Source organism: Callithrix jacchus, chromosome 2 (genome assembly GCF_049354715.1).
Source record: "Callithrix jacchus isolate 240 chromosome 2, calJac240_pri, whole genome shotgun sequence".
In the NCBI taxonomy this organism is placed as follows: domain Eukaryota; kingdom Metazoa; phylum Chordata; class Mammalia; order Primates; family Cebidae; genus Callithrix; species Callithrix jacchus.
This window is the reverse complement of record NC_133503.1, coordinates 77394203-77419672: the sequence shown is the minus strand read 5'-3', so window position 1 is coordinate 77419672 and position 25470 is coordinate 77394203. Positions and strand designations below refer to the sequence as shown.

General features: G+C 40.0%; 1 protein-coding gene and 1 pseudogene across 19 annotated transcripts in view; one reads left to right on the top strand and one right to left on the bottom strand.

Annotated features, from left to right (window-relative positions):
* The first annotated feature begins 452 nt into the window (after positions 1-452).
* The window catches only part of CDC42SE2 (CDC42 small effector 2), a 106166-nt gene continuing 81148 nt past the window's right edge, over positions 453-25470 (top strand). For 6 of the 18 annotated variants that reach the window (XM_078364931.1, XM_008991559.4, XM_002744625.5 and 3 more), the window contains exon 1: positions 981-1118. Coding sequence is in view for 3 of the 18 variants with exons in the window: in XM_078364924.1 (XP_078221050.1) it covers positions 533-1429 (897 nt within the window). In the remaining 15 variants the exon portion in view is untranslated. Of the gene's footprint in view, positions 1466-1513; positions 1682-25470 lie in introns of those variants that run through there. The other 12 variants (XR_013532084.1, XR_013532083.1, XR_013532082.1 and 9 more) reach the window with 7 other exon arrangements.
* LOC100389967 (ubiquitin-conjugating enzyme E2 L3 pseudogene) lies at positions 5693-6398 on the bottom strand (annotated as a pseudogene). Its single transcript, XR_013532087.1, has one exon. The product of XR_013532087.1 is annotated as a ubiquitin-conjugating enzyme E2 L3 pseudogene (transcript).

Below are 25470 nucleotides of genomic sequence, written 5' to 3'. Positions count from 1 at the left end.
TGACTATAGGCACACACCACCACACCAGGCTAATTTTTGAGGGGGGGGCGGGGAGGGTAGGGACAGGATCTCCCTATGTTGCCCAGTCTGTTCTTTTGAAGGTAGAACCAACAAGCATTCTTGACGGATTGTGAAGACGAGAGTATGAGACGAGTTATGGAGGATATAAAGTTTTTGGCCTGAGCAACCAGAAATCCTCACCATCAACTTAGAAGAAGAAGACCACATATTACTTATTCAAAGTAGCACAGGTTTGAGAGCTTACTTCAGTGGTATTAATACTCTTTCTTTATACTTTTGACTTCACGATAAAGTTTTGTAGGCCTTTTGGTGGAGTAATGGCTGCTAGATAGGGCACTCATATTTCTGCTTTGTGAGATACGTAAAATACACACCTAAAGGAGTCACAGCAGTCCAGTCACATGTGTAATTTTGACCCATTTCAAATGCCAGGTGGATGTTCTCAGCCTTAAACTGGTTAATGACTGATTCAACGATTCTGACTTTTACATGAAAAACCAGTGGTCTGAGGATGGGTTCTCATCTGTCAATGAGATACCTCTCGTCCCACAACCGCTCAGCACCCACCCACCCTCAACTGGGCGCGTCCACCGCCCCACAATGTGCCCCGACAGCGCCCCTCCGCGCGGATGTCCGCGGCCCGGGCCGGGGTAGGACGGGGCTCCCGCCCGCTCCCGCCCAGGTTTGGTCGCCATCTTTTCGAGCGTCCTTTCCCGCGCGTGCTTCAGCCCGGCCTTCAGGCGTCTTTTCGCTCCAGAGGCAAATTCCTAATCCGCGAGGCTCGAAACCCGGGGGTCCCACCGCCTGCTGGCCGACCCGCCCATCCCGGAGGTACGGCTGGGGCGGGGCCTGGGCGGGGGCGGGGCCACAGCGGCAGCTGCTGCAGCTGCGCAACGGCGCCCGCCCCTTCAGCCGCTTTGGGGGCGCGCGCTGCTTCTCGCTCCGCCCACCCCGCGCGCGAGCCTGGGCGGGGAGGGGGAGCCAGGAAGCTGCGAGAGCGCCGGGGAGCGCAGCTGCAGGCGTGGGGGCGGCAGGAACCGCGGAGCCGGCGCTGAGAGGGGCTGTGGCCGGAGCGGGCGGCGGAGACAAAGACGACGGTGAGTGCAGTGCCAGCCCCCGTCGAGCGTCGGCCCCCGTGCCTCGCCCTCTCGGCCCCTTGGGCGGGATCCCGAAGCCCCGAACCCTCGTCCCTGAGGGCTCTGGGGTGAGCGCGGCCCGGCCCTGCCAGCCGCGCGCTGCGGGCTGTGGGCAGAGCCTGCGGCTCCATTTTCAGGTCTGGGCGAGGTCCTCATGCCCTAGGACCCTGCCTTTGGTTTTTCTTCCATTCCCTCTGAGGAATGGTTACACACTCAGTTCAGAATTCACCGCAGGCGGACTGCTGAGGCAGCCAACTGACCGCCTGATGTAAAATGAAAAGACAGACCCCCTCCCCCCAACTTTTCAGGTCTGGAAGTTGGGAGGGTGGTGAGAGGGGCGGGCGGGGAGGGCCCGGGGTCTCTAGGCGAGGGTTTCGGGGAGGAGGGACACCTGGCTCCGGAGCCCTGACTCTCGCCTGAGGCGTCCGACGCGTTCCGCCCTCTGGTCCTGCTGCGGTTCGCCCCGAGCCCCGGGCGTGAAACCCCTTGGCCACCTAGTCGCCGGAGCTGAGCTACTCTTACAGGTTGTTTCACCCTGCGCTTGCTGCTTCAGTTGCGATTTTAGGCACGGGTGTGGTAGGTAGCGGCTTCCTGATGCCGCATTAACAGCTGAAAAAGAGCCCCGATCCGCCGACTTCACTGTGTAAGAGACAGTATTGGGGATTCCTCTTTAGCTTGCAGTTATTTTAAATGATGAGCTTTTTAAGGGGAATTTTGGGGGATGATGTGCAGTTTACAAATTTTAAATGGCTTGTTGAAGGGCCTGGCTTCTAGTACGTGCTCAGTAAAGTATTTGTTGAATGAATAAACCTTGAAGCATCAGACAAAGCTTATCTCACATCTAGTAAAATTTAGGCACATCTACCCTCTTGACTGATTAAGGAAAGAATGTCGGCGAACATGTATTTTTGATGCACGTTTGTTTTTGGTTTTCACCCTACATAACATACTGTTGATGAACAGTCGGTTCTTACTTTCAATACTATGAACATAGAAAATATGTATCAAATGTGGATTTTCATATTTTGATTTGAGAAGTTGGTATACATTTTCTGTTTCTTAAAAACAGGGCTTATTTTTAATCTTTAAAAATAATGGAGAAGATAAAGAGGTAATGAGATTGTATTTGACACCCAGCTTTCTGTTTCATTATGAATAAAGAAGTTAATGTGTTTTTGAGAAGGGATTGCGGAATGGTCTTGCTGCCTTTTTAGCGAGGGAGAACTCTAAATTTAGGGGAAAAAATTAATGTTGCATTAATATAATAAAATGTCACCATTTACTCAGCAGATACTCATTAAGCACCTGTTATGTGCTGAGACCTGTGTTGCATACTGTTTCTGGGCACAAGCAAAATCCACAATTATCCTTTTCTTAAACTTGAATGTAAAGTTCTTTCCTTATTATTGATGCCGCAAGTTAGGACTGTCTTAAATCCCTAGTGGCTATTTAAGTTGGGAAAGATAGCAGGTAAACTGCAGGAAGTGTAAATTCATAACAGTCTTTAAAGGTTAATAAGTAACTTTGTACAGCTAAGATTATTGGGTTAAGCTTTTATATTGTCAGTTTAATAGAATCTGTCTACATTTTAAAATGAAAGGAGGAAGACATTTAATAAACTAGTATTTTTATTCTCTGCCTTCTCCCTGTTAGACTTTGGTACAGTGTATTTATTGACGGATAATGTCCTTCTGATTCTGTTTTCTGTAAATAATCTTTGCAATAACATTTTCTATTTTTAAAAATCCCTGAAGATAAACAGTGGATTCCTTTCTATAAGAAATGTTTTAAAATAAAGCTCCATTTCAGGAATTTTATTTTGTCCTTGTGTTCACCATTTACAAATAAATGTAATGTATAAACTTGATAGTGCTGAAAAGGGCAGGGTTATTAGTAATAATTTGTGGTTTCATATGTGGACTTATCCTTGAGTATTGCAACCGTGATAAAACTGCTGACTAAAAAGAGGATGAGATCTGCAGTTTTGCATTTATTCTGAACATAAGGTTGCATTGCCTATTTTAATCTATTTATATATGTTTAAAAAGCAGAAATACTTTATTTACTTCAGTAATCAGACCAGTGTGCTCCAAAGTCAGTCTTGATCATTATGAAATAACATAGATTATTAATTTTTTTTTAACACTTAGCTTTGGAATTTAAGTGGACCCTTTTGATTGTTAATGCTTATAATACTTAATACCTTGTTAAAGATAATGTGTACATTCGAATAGAACTTTCAGATTTTGGACTTCCTGGCTATTAGGTTTTTTTTTTTTTGAGATGGAGTCCGCTCTGTCACCCAGGCTGGAGTGCAGTGGTAAAATCTAAGGTAACTGCAACCTCCACCTTTGGGGCTCAAGCTATTCTCATGCCTCAGCCTCCCATGTAGCTAGGATTATTAAAGACATGCACCACCACGCCCTATTTTTTGTATTTTCAGTAGAGAGGGCGTTTCTCCATGCTGGCCAAATAGGTCCCGAACTCCTGGTCTCAAGTTTTATCTGCCTACTTCGGTCTCCCAAAGTGCGCTATTAGCTTTTTATAGTTGTTTCTAGGAATAATAAGGAAAATAATCCTTCAAACTTCAGTTCTGATACTTTCTGTTTAAATGTATATTTAAATGTACATTTAAGTTTTCTTTAAATGTATATTTCTGGGAGGAAGAGTTAGTTGACAATATACCACTGATAGTCTGGTGTGGAAGAGAAACCTAATTGTAAATAGTAATAGTGATGATAGAACAATGTAAGCAAGGTGTGATGTGTTAAGTAAAAAGAGTTTGACTTTTTTTTTTTTTAATCAGCTCATCATTAGAATTCTTGACAATCACCAACTTCGACAGCTTAAAATATATTTTTCCAAGAAATGAAAACTCATAGTGAGGTTTTTTTTGTACCTTAAAAATACTACTAAGTGTTTTCAAAGTATTATTCCTTCCTTGGAGTAGTTCACACTGTTTTGAGACTAAATAAATTTCACGATTATCTTGTTTTATAATTGCTGGAATATTTGAAATGTTGGTGTTTTCTTTGTCAGGGTATGTGTGTCTGTTGGGGAGAGGGTAGTTCATTTTTTTGTAAGACCTTTTAGAATGATTTAGAAAGCATTTCTTTTTCCTCAGATGTAATTAATAAAGTGATTAAGAATGATACTAACGTGGCATATTGCAGCTGTGTTCATTTGCCTGTAGATTGTGAGCATTTTAATTTAAAAAATGTTTATTTAAATACTTCATAACTAATTTCTCACATTATTTTCTGAGATAGGCAGCTATTATGTTTTTAAGTCCCAGTGGTCTTTTTTAAAATCATGAAAGAGTTTATTTAGGTTCCTCATCTGCTTTGAGTCTGAGATATATTGTTAAGGTTTTATAAGATTTTTTTCACAATTAAAAATGCATATTGGTGGCTGGGCGCGGTGGCTCACGCCTGTAATTCCAGCACTTTGAGAGACCGAGGTGGGCAGATCACCTGAGGTCAGGAGTTCGAGACTAGCCTGGCCAACATGGCAAAACTCTGTCTTTACTAAAATTACAAAAATTAGCTGGGTGTGGTGGTGGGAGCCTGTAATCCCAGCTACTCAAGAGGCTGAGGTAGGAGAATCGCTTGAATCTGGGAGATGGAGGTTAAAGTGAGCTGAGATCGCACCAGTGCCCTGCAGCCTGGGCAGCAAGAGCAAGACTCCATCTCAAAAAAAATATGCGTATTGGTTTTGATCTGCTGTATTCTTATTCTCAGTTTTCATGAATGAAATGTTTTAACGTTTTATTGAATATTGAATGTTAGTAATGTTTTACGTTTGTCTCAGAGGGGAACATTATAGTTTCCCTGTGCCTTCCTGAGAGGAACTTAACTGTTTGCTTATTCTTAATACTTACTTGCTAGTTAGGTGAGGGCATTTTTTTCTGATTATTTTCATACCATCTGCAAAAACTTGGAATTTAGCTTTTTAATTATTATTAATTTTGTGGATCCTGCTACCTCAATTCAAAGCTTAAGTATACGTGAATCTTTCTATAATGCTAGCAAATAATGAACAGTATAGGATTTAGCTGAGACTGCTCTGGGCCCCCATCCAAAGGGAGTTCCTGAATTAAAATGCCAGAAAGACTTGGTAATAAGTTGTCTTTATCCTGAGACTGTGAAGTACCTGTAAATGTATTTTAGTCAAATGGACGGTGGTAAAACATACTCCCTCTTTTTCCTAGAAAGTATTAGGTAAATTCATATTAAATCTAGGTACCTTTGAAAGTGACTGAATGATGAGCCCCGATATATCTATTTTGTTGCTTGCCCGCTTAGAAACTCATGCTATGATTTCATATGAAATCTGCATGATTGAATTTTTATATCTTGTACTAAAACATAAAATTAATGGCTGGGCATGGTAGCTCACGCCTGTTTTTCAAAAAAAAACCCAAATTATTTTTGTTTCATTTCACTTAATAAAAAATCTACTTTCACTTTTTACTTGGTAAAGCAAAAATGGATTTTGACTACATACAGCATTGTGTATATATATATATATATATATTTTTTTTTAACATCTTAAATTTTTAATCCTTTCTTTACAGGTTACCTAGACCACTTTTGATTAAGAAAACTGTAGAAAGTTAGTAACTGCCACAAGCGAATGCCAGGCGGTGGCATGTGTCAATTTCCACAGAGTCCTGCTTTGCGGGGTGTCTGAATGCACTGCACGGGGTCTCTGCTCACACCTGCTGGAACCAATCGTGGCAGATTTTAGTCCACAGGTCGCTTTTCCCCATATTTCTTTGTAAACTCTTCAGCATTCTTACAGAATTTTTTACGGTCCTTAGAGTGTTCTTCAGCTAGGTCAGCCCGAAGTGGGTGCTCGGGCTGGGGGTCATTCACCAGTGCTATGAGGGACTGGATTACTTGGTCGGTTTTGGTTGCTGGCTTCCAGTTTTCAGCACTAATTACTGGGAGACAGACCTGCCCCTTTTCATCGATGTTCGGGTGATAGATCTTTGTTTTAAATGTGATCTTCGGTGGTTTGAATGGATACTCTGCTGGAAAGTTGATTTCGATTCTGAAGGCCCCCTTATCATACGGAGGGTTGTCAGGAACAATAAGCCCTTGCCAAGTCAATAAATTAGCTTCATCAACCTGGATGTTACGGAAGTTTTTCATTCCACATTTGCAGATTTCTTCAAGCTCCTTCATCAGCCTCCTGCTGGCCGCCATCTTGGATTTGGTGGTGCTCCTTCCCCAGAATGCATCCGCATTGTGTATATTTTACACCCTATGTATAGTGGAAGTTTAGGGGTATCTGTGGAACTTGGTAAGGTTTAAGCAGAAAACAACACTCACTGTGCCTCCAAAACACTCTCTGTAGATTCAGTCATTTTCTGCTTCTAGATGAACTCTTAGCATGATCAGATAGCTTTTTAAGTCACTTTTTGGTAATAAGTCTTCTGGTCACTTGTCAATAATAGTCTTATTTTAGTCATTAGAAGGTACAATATAGTAGTGTTCAAACTTTACATTTCAGAACTTTTCTTTGGCTCAAAACTACTTTGAACCTAGAAGCTTATTTTGGAGGAAGAGTCCTAGTTGGCTTTTCTTTTACTTTGCCAGATCCTCTTCAATGTGGTATCCTTACCACTTCAGAATGCAGCTCAGTGGACAAAATATTTGAGGGTAGGGGGGAGGGTGGGGGAAGGTATAGTTTTGTTTCGGCTCATCTGTGATCTAGCATTTTTGCCTTCTGAGTTGGCCAGGTTGCACAAAGCTGACTCTTTCTTCAGGAGTGCTGGAAATAGTTGAGGATTCTATGTCTGGGAACCTTCAGCTGTAATTCCTGTGATACAGTTCTCCAACTTCAATTTAGCCTTCCAGTCTCCATCTTGAAGGCTTACTTTGCCCAGGGTGAGATTAGAACTGCCCATGCTTTATTAAGGACATTTCATAGACATAATTTCAGTAATTACACTGGGATCTCAATATCCTGTCTTAACAACTCCTTCCATAAAATACAGGAGACCCTCCAAATCAGCAGGTTTCACATCTGAGGATTCAACCAGCCATGTATCAAAAATATTTAAAAAGAAAAAACAGAACAACAAAGTAAAAAGCTACAGTATAACAACTACACATGGCATTTACATTTTATTAGGTATACATAGTCTAGAGATGATTTAAAGTATACAGGTGGATGTGCCTAGGTTATATGCAGATACCATGCCATTTTATGTATGTAAGGGACTTGAGCATCTGGGGATTTGGGAGGGGGTGGGGTTCCTGGAATCAGTCACCCATGCATACCAAGGAATGGCTGTAAAAGCCCTCTTCAACAGTACTTCTGTATGTCTGTGATCTGTAATCCATTGCTGCTACCACCTCTTTGCTGTCCCAAAATCACCTCCTTTCACGTCCTCACTTATTTTTACCCTGCCATAAATCTGTGGTTCACTATTATAATTTCTACTTTTCATACATATTCAGCTCCCTTGCAGCACCCTTCTATTATAATTCACCTGGCCAGACCTCCACTCTTTGTATCCAGTTCGCCATCTGTTCCAGCCTGCACTGGGGTAGTTGAGCATGAGGAAAACACACACAAGCTGACCCGGCTCTCCCTTTAAATTCATGACCACTGACCTAAGGAGAGCCCTTTGTGCTGGTCCTTTTTTTTTTTTTTTTTTTTTTTGAGACAGACTCACTGCAACCTCCGCCTCCTGGGTTCAAGCAATTCTCCTGCCTTAGCCTCCTGAGTAGCTGTGATTACAGGTGCCAGTCACCACACCTGGCTGATTTATTTATTTATTTATTTTTTAGTAGAGATGAGGTTTCACCATGTTGGACAGGCTGGTCTTGAACTCTAATTCCTGACCTCAAGTGATCTGCCTGCCTTGGCTTCCCAAAATGCTGGGATTACAGGGGTGAGCCACAGTACCCGGCTTAATCCTATAATCCTAGTACATTTCCTGATTGAATCACCACAGATGACTTTTAACACCTCTCATCAAACCTCTAGCACTCCTTTTCTCCTTTTCATTTTCAGCTCATGACCTTGCTTCCTGTATATTAAAAATGAAAGCAATCAGAAGAAAACTTTTATATGTCTCCTTGTATCTTTTACCCATACTTTGCCTTTCCTACTATTCTATCATCATGGTCTCCACTCTTGCTCCTTTCTCCTCTTAAGGACATTGCGTTGCTTCAGTATTCATCTCATTCTCCTACATGCTAATGAGCTGCATAATTTTCTATTTCTACTGGATTATCCCCATCAGCATACAGATATACTGAAATATCTCCCATCTTTGAAAAAAAAAAAAAAAAAAAAACCTTTCCAAATGCCACATCTTTCTTTAGTTACTACTCTCCCGAAAGGTAAATATTTGTGGTCATCAGTGCTCCCTGTCTTGTTTGGATCCACTACAACCAGCTTTGTTTCTCTTCTGTTCTACCATAACAATTCTTTTTGAGATTACTAAGTGACTTTGTTCATGGTAAATTCCTAGCTCTCAAGCCTAATCTCAGTGGGTGTAGAAGCAGTAGCAGCATTTGATGTGGTTGATAATATCATTATGTTTGAAATCTTTCTTCCCTATGCTTCTGGGATAGTACTGCCTATTTTCAGTTTCTTTTGCTGGTTCCTTTTCATTGTCCCAGCTTCTAAAAAATGAGGCAATGTTTCAGGGACGTATATTTATATTTATTTTTAGTCTCCTGTGATCTCGTTCTGTCTAGCTAGAAATATTTATTTATTTATTGTTTTATTATAATTAATTAATTAATTTTTTGAGACAGAATTTCACTCTGTCGCCCAGGCTGGAGTGTAGTGGTGTGATCTTGGCTCACTACAGCCTCTGCTTCCTGAGTTCATGAGATTCTTGTGCCTCAGCCTCCTGAGTAGCTGGGACTACAGGCACGCGCCAACATGCCCAGCTAATTTTTGTATTTTTAATAGAGACACGGTTTCACCATGTTAGCCAGGCTGGTCTTAAACTCCTGACCTCAAGTGATTCACCCGCCTTGGCCCCCCAAAGTGCTGGGATTACAGGTGTGAGCCACTGTGCCCGGGTTTATTTATTTATTAAAATTTTTTTCATAAGACAGGATCTTGCTCTGTTCTCCAGGCTGGAGTGTAGTGGTGTGATCTTAGCTCACTGTAGCCTTGACCTCCTGGGCTCAGGTGATCCTCCTACCTTAGTCTCCCAAGTAGCTGAGACCACAGGTGTGTGCCACCACATCTGGCTAGTTTTTGTATTTTTTGTAGAGATGGGTTTTAGCCATGCTGCCCAAGCTGATCTTGGGCTCAAATGATCCACCTGCTTGGTTCCCCCAAAGTGCTGCGACTACAGGCATGAGCTGTTGCACCCAGCATAGAATTACATATTTCAAACTAAAATTTTTATCTTCAGTCTGGATCTTTTTCTTAACCTCCAGACTTCTATATCCATCTGCCTACTCAGCATTTTAAGTAGATTTCTAATAGAAATCCCAAATTTCACATCGAAACTGAACTCCTCCCTCTTCTCTATCACCCCCCCCCCCATAATTGTTCCCATTCCGGTCTTCCTCATCCTATTAAATACCAACTCCATCTTTCAGTTTCTCTGGCCAAAAACCTAGTAGACATTCTTGACTCTCTTCGTTCTCATACTCTCACATCTGATTCAAATAATTAGCATGAAAGCGTGTCCCTTATCTACCTTAAAAACTGCCATAAGAATAAATGCAACCATGATTTGCTCTATCTGCTGCTGTCTCTGTAGGCAACTGTCATCTCTGCCTGTATTATTTTAGTAGTCTCTAATCTGTCCGCTGCTTTGCTGTGTTCTGTTCTCAAGGCAGCAACCAGGGCAAACCTTTGAAAATGAAAATCTGATTATTTTACTCCTGTGCTCAAACCCTTAGTGGCTTTCCATATCATTTATAAAAACTGGAATACTTAATGCCTAAGTATTAAGTATATAAGTATATAAGTATAATAAATGCACTTTTATGTATTCAAAGTCTTGAGCCTTCATTGTCGTACCTCCTGTCTGTCTGATTTCATGTCTTACCAGTTTTTCCTTGACTTCTTCTTTTCTGTAGACCTCCTTGAGGTTTCTTGAACTTGCCAAGCATAGTGTTGCTTTAGTGCCCATAGGAATGGAGCTTTGTTTTATTCACTGCAGAATCCCCAGTATTCAGAACAGTGGATGGCACATAATGGGCACTGACATTTCCTGAATGAATGGCTGCTAATCTTGTTACTCACATCTTTGTTAAAAGCTTATTTGAATGTTTCTATAACTAAAAGTATTTGAACTTCACTTAAAACCATATAGTCCTGTAAGAATTAAGTAGAAACAAATTTAGGTACAAGAGGATAAAGTAAGTTTCAAATCAGTTTTTGTGTATGTAAAGTGAAAATACACAGTAAAATGGTAAATGACAGAGGAAGTAGGAAAGAAAAGAAGAGAAGTAAATCAGTAGAATGAAGAAAAGGAAAACCTGATTTGGTAGTAGGGAGACAAAACCTTAAAAAAAAATTCTATTTTGGCCTTGCCTCATATGTTTTTTAAAGTGATGTTTCTTGAATTCTGAGTGTTGGTGATTTACATGGACTTAGACCCTTCAAATTGGACTATATTATAACCTTTTTTTTTTTTTTTAATGTTTTTGAGACAGAGTTTTACTCTTGTTGCCCAGGCTGGAGTGCAGTGGCACGATCTGGGCTCACTGCAACCTCCGCCTCCCAGGTTCAAGTGATTCTCCAGCCTCAGCCTCCAGAGTAGCTGGGATTAGAGGCACCTGCCACTGTGCCCGACTAATTATTATTATTTTTTTTAAGTAGAGATGGGGTTTCACCATGTTGACCAGGCTGGTCTCGAACTCCTAATCTCAGGCAATCCTCCCGCCTCAACTTCCCAAAGTGCTGGAATTACAGGTGTGAGCCACCGCGCCCAGCCTATTATAACCTTTTTGAGATTGAATGTTGCTCTGCTTACCTAGGTTCAAGTGCAGTGGTGTGATCTTGGCTCATTGCAACCTCTGCCTCACAGGTTCAGGAGATTCTTGTGCCTCAGCCTCCCAAGTAGCTGGGATAATAGGAGTCTGCCACCATACCTGGCTGATTTTGTATTTTTAGCAGGGAAGAGGTTTCACCATGTTAGCCAGGCTGGTCTCAAATTCCTGACCTCAAGTGATCCACCCACCTTGACCTCCCAAAGTGCTGGGATTACGGGTGTGAGCCACTGTGCCCAGCCTTATAACTTTCTTTTTATCAAAGATATAGGTTAAAATAAGATTGGATGCCAAAACTTTCATTATTTTAAAAATTTTTTGCTAGTTTTTGCTAAACCTCTTTTGTTAAAGAAAAGCAGTTACTGTTACTGAGATAGCTCGATGGCATCCTGCACATTTTTGTTTTTGAAAGCTCAGATTAAAGTCTCACAGTTTTAGGGAGGGATTTTTCAGTGAACAAAAATTTATTAGTATGCCTGTCCTCTTAGTACTGTACTGCCTAGTTACTGTCCTTTCAAAAAAAATAGAGCATATAAGTACATTAATTATGTTTCTGTGGTAAACTAGCAGCTGGTTACACTAATGTACATAACTCTATTGAGTAGTATTTATTATATGCATATACATACTTGTGCTCTTAAAAATGCTTGTACATACTAAAACTGCAATTTTACTGATAGTTAAGAAATGAAAGTGCAAAAGAAATTAATGGTATGTGAAGTTTCGGTATTTCATTGTGCAGAGACAAGTTGTGTGTGTGTGTGTGTGTGTGTATGTTTTTCTTTTCCTGAGCTGTAGGTCTCATTTCCTGTTGGTTGATAAAAAAAATCTTGGGCACAATAGCCCAAGTCTGTGATCCCAGCACTTTAGGAGGCTGAGGTGAGTGGATTGCTTGAGCCCAGTCAGGAGTTTGAGACCAGCCTGGGCAACAAGGCGAAACCTCATCTCTACAAAAAAAAAAAAAAAGAAAGAAAAAGAAAAATTAGCCAGACATGTACACCCAGAGTTCCAGCTACTCAGGAGGCTGAAGTGGATGGATCACTTGAGTCTGGAAAGTCAAGGTTGCAGCAAGCCAAGATTGCACCACTGCATTCCACCCTGGGTGACAGAGTGAGACCCTGTTTCAAAAAAAAATCTTTTAGATAAATTGTTAAAATAGGTGACTCAAAAGTTGGTGAATGAAGAGATGATATTTGTCCGCAAGTGTAAATTATTCTCTATAAACCAGTGTAAACATTTTCTCATTATTGTATAATGTGCAATAATTTATGTCCTTATCGACTTGTATTTTGGGACTTTTCATGTGGCTACTCGTGTGTGTGTGTGTGTGTGTATCTTTATAGTTTTTGTAACATGCGGATAAAATTTAGACTCATATGCTTGAAATTTTACATTAACTCCTCAGTAATAATATTCATAAAAATCAGACTTGGTATTGTATTTTTCTTTCACATTAAGATAAACATGACTGTGATAATTTTTTAAAAGCTGGTTTATATACCAAATAAAATAATGTTAGATGAAACACTAGAAATGTTTCTCTACAGTTTTGAAATAATCTATTTTATAGACAAATTAGGTCATGTTCATTAGAATTTGACATTGACCTACTTCATACATTAGCATTTCACACATAAAATAACCATCTTGGATTAATCAGATCCTTACTTCTGAGCTGTTGTATAGCCCTACCACTCAGTTTATTTCAGCTGTATTCATAGTTTGATGCCTGTCATCCAACTTTAGCTTCATAATATTCTGTTTAGATTATTAAGTAATCAAAATGATCATAATAAGCAAAGTGAATACAATTACGAGGTGTGACCCCAGTCTCATAAGGAGTCATTAAAATAAAAAAAGTCTTCATTTATTCTATTCAGTACATTTATCAAACTACTATGTGAAATTGTTTCCCAACCAATTCAGAATAAGATATAAACTGTGCTCACCCAGAAAATACAAACTCAATATTCTGTACATAATTTGGCCCTAACAGCCTATCATCTCACCTTTGCTCACTATACTCTAGCCGTTAGTGTTCATAGTTTCTCAAACATGCCATTCTTGGTCTTGGCTTACAGTGTTTTTTTTTTTTTTTTTTTTAATGAGTTGGGGTCTCACGCTTGTTGCTCAGGATGGAGTGCAGTAGCATAATCTCAGCTCACTGCAATCTCTGCCTCCCGGGTTCAAGTGGTTCTCCCGCCTCAGCCTCCTGAGCAGCTGAGACTACAGGTGCGCGCCACCATGTCCAGCTAATTTTTATATTTTTAGTAGAGATGGGGTTTCACCATGTTGGTCAGGCTGGTCTCAAACTTCTGACCTTGTGATCCGCCCACTTCTGCCTCCCAAAATGCTAGGATTACAGGTGTGAGCCACTGTGCCCAGCTGGCTTAGAGCTTCTACATTAGTTGTTTCCTTTGTCTGAAATGGTATTTTCCCAGATTTTTTTTTTTTGAGATGGAGTTTCGCTCTTGTTGGCCAGGCTGGAGTGCAGTGGCACTGTCTTGGCTCACCACAACTTCCATCTCCTGGGTTCAAGCAATTCTCATGTCTCTGCCTCCCAAGTATCTGGGATTACAGGCATGCGCCATCATGCCCGGCTAATTTTGTACTTTTAGTAGAGACAGGGTTTCTCCAAGTTGGTCAGGCTGGTCTCGAACTCCCGACCTCAGGTGATCTGCCTGCCTCTGCCTCCCAAAGTGCTGGGATTACAGGCATGAGCTACAATGCCTGACAGTTTTCCCAGTTTTTTTTTTTTTTTTTTTTTGAGACAGAGTTTTGCTCTTGTTGCCCAAGTCTGGAGTACAATGGCACGATCTTGGCTCATTGGAACCAACGTCTCCTGGGTTCAAGCGATTCTCCTGCCTTAGCCTCCCAAGTAGCTGGGATTACAGGTGCATGCCATCATGCCTGGCTAATTTCTTGTATTATTAGTAGAAACAGTTTTGTCGTGTTAGCCAGGCTGGTCTCAAACTCCTGATCTCAGGTAATCCACCCATCTCAGCCTCCCAAAGTGCCGGGATTACAGGTGTGAACCATGTACCCTCTCTTTCCAGGTGTTTTTCAGCCTGGCCCTTTACCTTTCCAATCTCAGCTTAAATCTCACCTCTTGCTTCCTCCCCATCACTGTTTTAATTTCTTCATGCCATTTGTCAGTCCTTGAAGTTATATGTTTTTTAAAATTTATTTTTATACAGCAGGGACCTCCTTTGTTTTGTTTCTTGCTGTCCACAATGCCTGAAATAATAGCTGGCACCAAATAGGTGTTCAGTAAAAAAAAGTGTTGAGAGGATAAAGCCAAGTGCAAATCTCATCTATTTCCCCCTACCCTGCCCCCACCTTTTTTTAAATGGAGTCTTGCTCTTTTGCCCAGGCTGGAGTTCAGTGGTATGATCTGGGCTTACTGCAGCCTCTGCTCTCTGGGTCCTATCAATTCTTGTGCCTCAGTCACCTGAGTAGCTGGAATTAAAGGCGTGTGCCACCACGCTAGCCAATTTTTATATTTTTAGTAGAGATGGGGTTTCTCCTTGTTGGCTAGGCTAGTCAAGAACATGATCCACTCGCCTGGGCCTCCCAAAGTGCTGGAATTACAGGTGTGAGCCAGTACACCTGGCCTCTTCTTTCTTGTGAATGATTTTAGTGCATTAATAATTTAAAATGTCAAAAGTATATCTCTCCTAGCCTAGAAAAGGATCTGGATTATTCAAATAAAAGCCTATTTTAGAAAATAATGAGAAAATTTAGGAACTGTTGTGTGATGATCCTTAGATCAGAGTAGTAAGTGCAGCCAGTGTTGTGCTGGAGCTGGTTAGCTGGTTGTGGTGGAGCTGGTTAGCTGATTTTGCCTCTCTCCCCAACTCCATGTTGAGTGACATCATGTTAGTAGCTTGAAACTGGCTGTGGTGGGACATTTACAACATGGCAGACTGCAGAAGCTACAAATCAGGTCCCTTTTTCTCAAAAAGGTGATTAAATATTTATTAACAGACCACTGGTGGTTGGGACCATATGAATTTGTTGTTTTTATAAACAAAATGCCTGATTATTGGCTCACTTTTCCTTCCTTCCTTCCTTCCTTCCTTCCTTCCTTCCTTCCTTCCTTCCTTCCTTCCTCTCATTCTCCCTTTCTCCTTTCTCTCTCTGTCTCTCTCTTCTCTCTCTTCTCTCTCTCCTCTCTTCTCTCTCTTCTTTTTTCTTTTCTTTTCACAGTCTGGCTCTGTCACCCAGGCTGGAGTGCAGTGGCATGGTCTCAGCTCATTGCCAACCTCTGCCTCCCAGGTTCAAGTGATTCTCCTACCTCAGCCTCCTGAGTACTTGGGACTACAGGTGTACACCATCACACCTGACTAATTTTTGTATTTTCAGTAGAAACAGGATTTCATCATGTTGACCAGGCTGGTCTTGAACTCCCGATCTCAAGTGATCCACATGATTTGGCCTCCCAAAGTGCTGAGATTACAGGCGTGAACCATCGCACCTGGCCAAAATTGGCAATTTCTTATGGTTTAATCTAGCAGAATTACTTATTTTGGTTTAAAAAAGTGGAAATTGGCTGGGCGTGGTGGCTCAAGCCTGTAATCCCAGAACTTTGGGAGGCTGAGGCGGGTGGATCACGAGGTCAAGAGATCGAGACCATCCTCGTCAACATGGTGAAACCCCGTCTCTACTAAAAATACAAAAAATTAACTGGGCATGGTGGCACATGCCAGTAATCCCAGCTACTCAGGAGGCTGAGGCAGGAGAATTGCCTGAACCCAGGAGGCAGAGGTTGCAGTGAGCCGAGATCGCGCCATTGCACTCCAGCCTGGGTAACAAGAGCGAAACTCTTTACGTCTGATGATTACTTCTAGATTCATTTAATGCTTAAAATGGGCTATTTATATGTTTGTATATTGTTTAACTGTATATCTAATACTTAGTTCATTCCAAAGCAGCACAAAAGATCTTCAGATTCCTCTGAGAGTGTTTTTGGTTTTGCTGCTGATGCTAAATAAGCCTATTGAAAAGCGGTCCTTTTCTGGTCAAGAAAGCAGAGCTTATTCAGCTTGTTATATAGTATTTCCTCTGCCCTCTCACTTTTCAGAATGATTTTACATAAATACTCCTGAGTTTGATTCTTTTGGGTTGTTTTTCTAGCTTTTTTCTGCTTTTACCTTACCGTTTAAGTGCTTGCTTACTTTCTCTGATGATTTACTTTCCACTACTCTGTGATTTTTTTTGTGAATCAGTGAAATGATTTTGTCTTCTTTTCCCAAGTTTTTTTCCTGTTACCTTTCCTATGGTCACCTGGACATTCCAACCTATTCTCCACACTCTCCCCACCTTCTCCCCCAGTTCTACAAAGAGACACAAAGTTATAGTCTCCATTTTTTGATTGGAGGAAATTTATTGTTTAAAAATTGAACTTTGAGACCTGGCACAGTGGTTGGCTAATGCTTGTAATCCCAGCACTTTGGGAGGCCGAGGTGGGCAGATTGCTTGACTGCAGGAGTTCTAGATGTCCTTGGGCAACATGATGAAACCCCATCTCTATAAAACATACAAAAATTAACCAGGCATGAGTGTGCCTATAACCCCGGCTACTTGGGGTCTGAGGTGAGAGGATCACTTGAGCCCAGGATGTCAAGGCTGCAGTGAATCAAGCTCTCACCATTGCACTCCAGCTTGGGTGACAGAGCAAGACCCTGTCTCAAAAAAAAAAAAAAAAAAAAAGAAAGAAAATTTGAACTTTGTTGGCTCAAGGGAGTTTCCTGGCATTTTCTGAGCAATAATTGCTTTGTTAAATTGCATAACTGGATTTGAACTAATGCTATTGAATTAAAATATGGTACCTACGCTACTTATCCTTTAAGTGAAATTGTTCTCTTTTATGCACACACACAAACCGAATTTAATGTAGAACATCAGAAAATATACACAAGGTAAAGAAAAAAATTTTAATCCTACCAGCCTAAGATATAATAACTAGTTGGTGGTCATGTTTTGATGAACATCCTTCCAGATACATCAATATAAATACATGTTTTTAAACAAAATCTTACACATACTGTTCTATAACATTTCACTTTAATCAATATTATGATACTTTTTATTCAGTTTAAAGGGTCATACTGGAAAGTGAAAATTTTGTTTGACAGGGATAAAGCTGTAAGTAAAGTTGTGATTAAAAACAATGGTGTTTATAGAGAGTAGAATGTGGTAAGTCAACTGGAGAAAAGAATTACTTCAGCAGTAAATTTTTTTTTTAAGAGCCCTCTTACCATTGCACAATAGCCTGATTGTTTTATACTAGCTGATGAAAACCATACAGGATTCTATGTACAGCAGAATTAATAATAGCCCTAGGGTAAAATATGAGCCTGTGGATAAGTTTATATTTTTTAGTCTGTCCAAGTCTGACTTACCTTTTAATAGCAAAATAATTTTGGAAGAAAACTGTGTTATATTGAAGGCCTTTATCTGTAGTATGACAAATTTATTGGCTATTGCTATTCTTTTTATGTGTCAGAATAAGGAGCAACGTAGTTCTTGGGAAAATTTTAGCATATAAGAATTCTTATGTTAATGTTTCCTTTGATTTTTGTTTTATGAATGTGAAAAATCCTTGTGGAAGTATTGCTCATATATATTGGTATGTTGCATTCTTTGGAAATCACCAGTTTCAAACTTGTCAAGTAGTTGTTTGGGTTGTTAAGTAGCAATTTTTAAAGCTAATTAAAGATCATTTAAGGATTTTTTTTCTTGACCACAGTGATATTCATTACCTGAGATAGAGTAGACTGCTGATGTTTTGCTTTCATTTTTATTGTTCTTAACCTTGTCCTTTCTGTGTTTGTATTACTGCTTGCTCACAAGCTCCTTCAGTCTTTTTCTCTTCAGTAGCCATTTCTCTTACCCCTTGTGCTACTTCCTGTATGGTGCATAAGTTACTGAAAACATTTCTCATGTGGTAAAGAAAAATAAAGAGCAATGTTGTTGATGTGGCCTTTTCTACTGAGAAATGATGTGTTTGTGGTCTACAGACGAGACTGGCAGTTAGTCCCTAAATAAATGTTTTTCATCTACATTGCATGTTTGTGAATGATATGCAAGTGCTTCTGCTTGTTGGAAGGTAAAGTGAATCTTGAGACAAATTCAAGAAAGGAGTTTAGAATTACTTCATACATTTTCCTGTTGAAAAAATAGTATTTTTTAAAAAGTTTTATTTCACAGTGAATTTTTAGCTTCTCTTTTTAATATTTATTTTGTGAACAGTGACCTTTTTTTTGTAAACTCTACTCTGAAGAAGTTTAGAAATTAGTCACACAGTAAGTGGCAGAACAAGTATTCAAAGTCTTGCCTGATTTTCCATAGTCATTTAGCTTGGAAAGCACTGTAAAGTGGCAGAAAGAATATGGACTTTGAAATTTAGACACACCTCAATTTGATCTAACTTTGTCACATATTTGCTGGGTGACAAGTTCTTTCAATTGGTGATTTTCATTTTCCTTTTCAGTTAAGTGTAATACATTTGTTAGGATTAAATGAAGTAATGCAGATAAAGCACTTGGCTTGTAGAAGATATTAATAAATGTTTAATTTCCTTTCAACTATACCATATCATTTAAAAATGTCTTGGGAGCCACTTGGACATTTTACTTGAAAGTTAAGTGCAATCAGGAAACTAGAAACATGTGTAACCCAGGTAGTGATCTTTTAGGGAAATTTTAATTTCCCTGTCTAAGGAGGAGAGTAGTTCTTCAGTTCTTTACTGTTTCAAAATATATTTGACTTCAAGGAAAGTTTTAGTGTTAAAAGCTGAAATAGAACTGAGTTGGGATGAGTTAATTATTGCTGACCAAAACTATTAAAAAGTACATTTCTCCATTTCCTGAGAAATTGAAACATTTGTGTTATATGCATAGAGAAGTCAATTTTAAAGACTAAGAACTGACCCTTCGAAAAGTTTGTGATTAAGAGATGCGGAGAAAGTGTTCATTTTAAAAATAATAAACAATAACAAGTTTTTCAGATTTAAGATTTAAGAATTGGTGCTGGTTCAGACCTGAGTACAGTGACACAGGTACTAAATATGTTGTTGGAGGTAGTATAAATCTGGAACCTGTTTCAAAAGCGCTTTGGCATATGTCAAAGAGTAAAACCTTGTATTTCCACTTCTGAGAGTTTATCCTAAGGAAGTAACCTTCTTTATTTCTTTTTTGTGGGGAGAGGAGTTTTTTTTTTTACTTAATGACACCTGGTTGAGATCATTCACATAGAAAAATCACTTTTATTTTTGGGACGGACTCTCGCTTTGTCGCCTAGGCTGGAGTGCAAAGGCGTGATCCTGGCTCACTGCAACCTTTGCCTCCTAGGTTCAAGTAGATTCTCTTTCCTCAGCTCTCGAGTAGCTGGTATTACAGGCATGTGCCACCATGCCCGGCTACTTATGTATTTTTAGTAGAGATGCGGTTTTTCCATGTTGGTCAGGTTGGTCTCAGATTCCCAGCTCAGGTGATCTGCCTGCCTCAGCCTTCCAAAGTGTTGGGATTACAAGTGTGAGCCACTGTGCCTGGCGAAAATCACTTTTTTACATAAGTCGGTGTTGTACAACGGTTGTTACTAATTTTATATTTTCATCACTCTAAAAAGAAATGAATAGTCATTTCTATTCTTCCCTCCCCACATCCTCTGATAGCCACTACATATTTTCTCTTTCTAGATTTGCCTCTTTGGACATTTAGTGTAAGTGGAATCATGCGACGTGACCTTTTGTGTCTGACTTTTCATTTAGCATAGTGTTTCAAGATTTATTTTTATATAGCATGTATCAGTACATCATTCTCTTTTATGGCTGAATATTATTCCATTGAATGGTTATACAATATTTTATTTGTCCATTCATCAGTTAATGGACATTGGGTTGTTTCCACATTTCAGTTATTGTGAATAATGCTGCTATAAATATGGACATTCATGTACAATTTTTTGTGTGGATTTGTTTTAATTTATCTTGAGTATATATACCTAGGAGTAGAATTGTTGGGTTGTATGGTAACTCCGTGTTTAACATTTTGTGGAACTGTTAGACTGTTTTCTAAAGAGGCTGCACGATTTTATGTTTCTCTCAGCAGTGTAGGAAATATGTGGCCTTTTATAACTGGCTTCTCTCACGTAGCATAATATGTTCAAGGTTTATCCATGTTGTAATATGTATCAGTACTTCATTCCTTTTAATAGCTGAATAATATTCCATTGCATGGATAGAACACATTTATCCTTCAAAAAGCTTTTTATCCAAAAATGTCCAGTGAAGCATTTTTTTTAAAGTTGAAAATTAATTTTCACTAAAGAATAATCGTTAAATTAGGTACATCTGCATGTATCTTTTCTTAGTAATTTATTATGAAGAATTTCAAGGGAAAACAATTGTTGTAGTGCTAAAGTAGGATATAAAATTGTACATGTACAGCTGTTCAGTATACCTGGTTTGAGGGTATGGTTATTTCTTCATTTTTAATTTTTTTAGAGACAGTCTCCTCTGTTGCCCAGGGTGGAGTGCGGTAGTGTGATCACACTTGCTATAACCTCAAACTCCAGCGCTCAAGTGAACCTCCCACCTCAGTCTCCTGAGTAGCTAGGACTACAGGCACGTGTCATGCCCAGCTAGTTTTTAAACCTTTTTTCGTAGAGATAGGGTCTTGGTATGTTGCCCAAGTTGGTTGTGAACTACTAGGCTCAAGCAATCCTCTGCCATGGCCTCCCAAAGCACTACAATTACAAAAGGCATGAGCTACGTAGGTCCCAGCCCCCAATTTAAAAATGTTTTGTTTTTCATGCTTTTTTATAATAATTATTTATTTCTTGGATAATCAAAGTAAAAATAATTTTTAAAAATGACCATAGAAGTTGCATGTGATGGTGTGTGCTTTAGTCCCAGCTACTTGGGAGGCTGAGGTGAGAGGATTGCTTGACCCAGGGATTTGAGTCCAGCCCGGACAACATAATGAGACCCTGTCTCTAAAAACCAAAACCCAGGCTAGGGACAGTGGCTCATGCCTGTAATCCCAGCACGCAGGGAGGTCAAGGTGGGAGGATCACTTGAGCCTGAGAGTTTGAGAACAACCTGGGCAACATGAAAAGGCCCCGTCTCTGAAGAAAAAAATTGCCTGGCATGTTTGTACACACCTATAGTCCCATTAACTCAGGAGGCTGAGACAGGAAGACCTCTTGAGCGTGGAAGGTTGAGGTTGTTGTGAGCTGGGATTGTGCCACTACACTCTAGCTTGGATGACAGAGTGAGACCCTGTTGCCCAAAAAACCCCCCCAAACCGAAAAACCAGCAGTATCTGTATCTTTGTAGGTTACTGACATAAATTTATTCAGCCAAGAAGAGCAGGATCATTCAGTGCAAGGAATGTTAACATTCTATTTTGATTCACGATTAGCATATATTATAAATAAAATAATTTCCCTCTATGGGTAAGAGAACTTTTAATTCTTCATATTGACCTAAAAATTTCCAGTTATAATAGCAGTATAGAATAATACTAATTCTTGTGCATTTGACTTCTGAAATGAGGGAGAGGAAAAATATAGGCAATACATATTTTGAACATAAGGAACAGTATTGTATCTTTCAGAGTTCCTTGCAATAAACAAACTCTATTCTAGGATTTTTTTTGGCAGAAAGATACCTTATGGTAGGCAGTTTGAAGAGCTGGAATCAAAGGGTTATCACTAGAGTATTCAAGAACATAAGACCATAGCTGTGACTGAGAGATCAGGAAGCAAAGTGGTAAGTAGTCATAGGAATGCTGAATCTGGTGCCATAACTGCTTCTAGTTGCCTTGATATCTGGTGAGTAGACTTTGGCTATTGCAATTGCTTCTAAATCTTGGTATCGTTCCTCACCACTTAAATCAGCTACAGAAAGATAGCTTCCATATCACTTCTGCTTTACAAATATCTTAAGAGGCCTTCTTGTAAGATTTGTTTGCATTCCCAATACTAACTGTAAAGGAATAGCGATTCTCTTCCCAAGTAGCTGGAATTACAGATGCGTGCCGCCATACCCAGCTAATTTTTGTATTTTTAGTAGAGATGGGGTTTCACTATGTTGGCCAGGATGGTCTCGATCTGCTGAACTCGTGATCTGCCTTGGCCTCCCAAAGTGCTGGGATTACAGGCATGAGCCACCATGCCCAGCCAACTTCCTTTTATAACATAGAAGAGCTATTGTTAAAGTAAAGATGGAAGAGACAAGGAATCCTGATGCTTGGATATATCAATTTTAGAAGAATACAAAAGGCAGTTGGTGATCTGAAAACTGATTTCCTTAAAATTGTCTAGACCTCTGTACCCCCTGGAAAACATCAAACCTTACACTGGGTTCAGGACTCTTGAGTTAAGGGAACAGCTTATCTTCTGCCTTAATTGGTATTGTGTATTTATGTTTTGAAGTAAATTATTTCACTTTTTAATTTTACCTGGAAAGTTTTGTTTTGAGAAACTGTGTAACTGGCTTTTTCTTTCTTTCTTCTTTTTTTGTTTTTTTTTTTTGAGACAGGATGTGGCTCTGTCACCCAGGCTGGAGTACAGTGATACAATCTTGGGTCAATGCATCCTCTGCCTCCCAGGCTCAAACGATCTTCCCACCTCAGACTCTTGAGTGGCTGAGACTAAAGGCTGGCACTAGAGCACTGGTTAATTTTTGTATTTTTAGTAGAGACGATGTTTGGCCATGTTGCCCAGGCTGATCTCAGACTCCTGGCCTCAGGTGATCCACCCACCTCAGCCTCCTAGAATGCTGGGATTATAGGCCTGAGCTACTGTGCCTGGCCATAACTGATTAAACCAGTGTAGTTTTTAATAGTACTCTACAGGCCAGCGAACATGGTAATTAAACCTTATGGAAGTGATTGCCAAAATATAAAAATTGGGGAAAAAAAATAAAACTAGATCTTCGTCTTTTACTCCATACCAAGGTAAATTCTTGATTTTTCCTGAGTTCAGTATAAAAAAGGAAAACCTGAAAAATACTAGGAAAAAATATAGGTCAATATAAAAACTCTTGGATACAGGAAAGGCTTTCGCAAGAAGCCTTGTAGAGAAATACTTAACAAGTGTGCCTGATTTATAAGTAAGATTGTTTTATGGTCTGTAGTTGTAGTTTTGTTATTTCTTAATGCTGTTTGGTTAGCCATGCCAAATTGTCATGTCTTAATTGCTCATAAAATGTTCATATAATGAAGGTGAATGTTATGGTGCATGAATTTATGTACATAATGGTTTTTTTTTAAAAAAGACTCATTTAGAATGGTGGTTCTCTACCTTGACAGTACAGTAAGATAGTCTGGAGGTACCCTTAACAAAGCACAGATTCCTGGGAACCACTCCTAGGAATTGATTAATTTGTCAGTGTTGGGCTTTGGCATTAATAGTGCTTTAAAAGCTCACCAGTTTATTTTACTACCCAGCCGGAATTGAAAACTATGTTTTTGAAGGATTTGTTTTCACTTTGAGCCTTATTTTGTTTTGTTTGTTATTCTTTTCTATCTCCTTCCCTTGAACTCAGTTTGTTACACTAAAAGACTAAATATAACATTATAGAGTCCAGCATGCTCCTTTTTCTCATTAAAGAAGTAATCTTCAAGTTATTGTTTTATAGTCATAACTTTTTTTTAATATACTTTAAGCTCTGGAGTACATGTGCACAACCCATGGGGTTGTTGCATAGGCACACACATGCCATGGTGGTTTGCAGTCTCTGTGCCCCCGTCACCTACATCAGGCATTTCTCACAGTGTTTTCCCTCCCCAGCCTCCCTGCCCCCCACTATACCTCCCTAGCCCCTCATACCCCAGCCGACCCCAGTGTGTGATGTTCCCCTCCCTGTGCCCATGTGTTCTCATTGTTCAACACCTGTGAGTGAGAACATGCAGTGTTTGGTTTTCTGTTGTGTCAGTTTGCTGAGAATGATGGTTTCCAGATTCATCATGTCCCTACCAAGGACACGAACTCGTTGTTTTTTATGGCTGCATAGTATTCCTAGCCATAACTTTTTAAAAAGACATATTCTTATTTAGAAATACAGTTATCAAAATATATGTAAGATTAAGATTGCCACTTACATCTAAGTAATCTAGCAAATTTTGTATTACCTTTTCGCTCTGCTCTTTAAATACAAATAACCCTTCAAAAATACTGATGTAACGAACACCACCCAGGACTCATCAGCCTTTCTGATGATTTCTTTGGTAAGTTAAGGGGTTATTTGGTACTTGGTAATAGACAAGGCTGTACATATGTAGAAGTGGGGGGAAGATAGTTAGGAAACCAGCCTGTTATATTCTCTTGGAATTAACTCTTGATTATTAAGTATCTTAAAAATGAAGATATTCCTGGCCGGGCACAGTGGCTCATGCATGTAATCGTAACACGTTGGGAGGCCGAGGTCGGGGGATCACCTGAGCCTAAGAGTCTGACATCAGCCTGGGCAACATGGCCAAACCCCATCTCTGCTTTGGGAGGCTGAGGTCAGGAGTTTGTGATTAGCCTGGCTAACATGATGAAACCTCATCTCTACAAAAACCCAAAAAGTTAGCATGGCGTGGTGGTGCATGCCTATAATCCCAGCTACTTGGGAGCCTGAGGCAGGAGAATCACTTAAACCCAGGAAGCAGAGTTTGCAGTGAGCCAAGATCGCACCACTGAACTCTAACCTGGGTGACAGAGCAAGACTCCATATCAAAAAAAAAAAGATCTTCATAATTTTAAAAGTACATAGAGTTAGGGCTGGGTGTGGTGGCTCACACCTGCAATACCAGCACTCTGGGAGGCTGAAGTTGGTGGATTACTTGAGCCAAGGAGTTCAAGACAATTCTGAGAAATATGGCGAAACCCCATCTCTTAAAAAAAGATCAGCCAGGCATGGTTGGCATACACCTGTAGTCCCAACTACTCATGGGAGCATGAGGTGGGAGGATCACTTGAGCCCAGGGAGGTTGAGGCTGTAGTGAACTGAGATTGCACCACTGCACTCAGCCTGGGTGACAGTGTGAGACCCTGTCTCAACAAACTATAATACAGCAAAAGAACATAGTTCTTAATTTGAATGTTGGATGATTAAACATACAGAGATATTTTGATACTACTACTTGTACATTTGTCAGATTTTAATAATCTAAAATGAATAGCTCTGATCTGAATATTTGTGTCTCTCCTTCCCCCAAATTCATATGTTGAAATTCTAACCCCCAAGGTGGTGGTAATATGAGGTGAGGCCTTTGAGAGATGATTAGGCTCTCTTAATTGGGATTAGTGACCTTGTAAAAGAGATCCCAGAG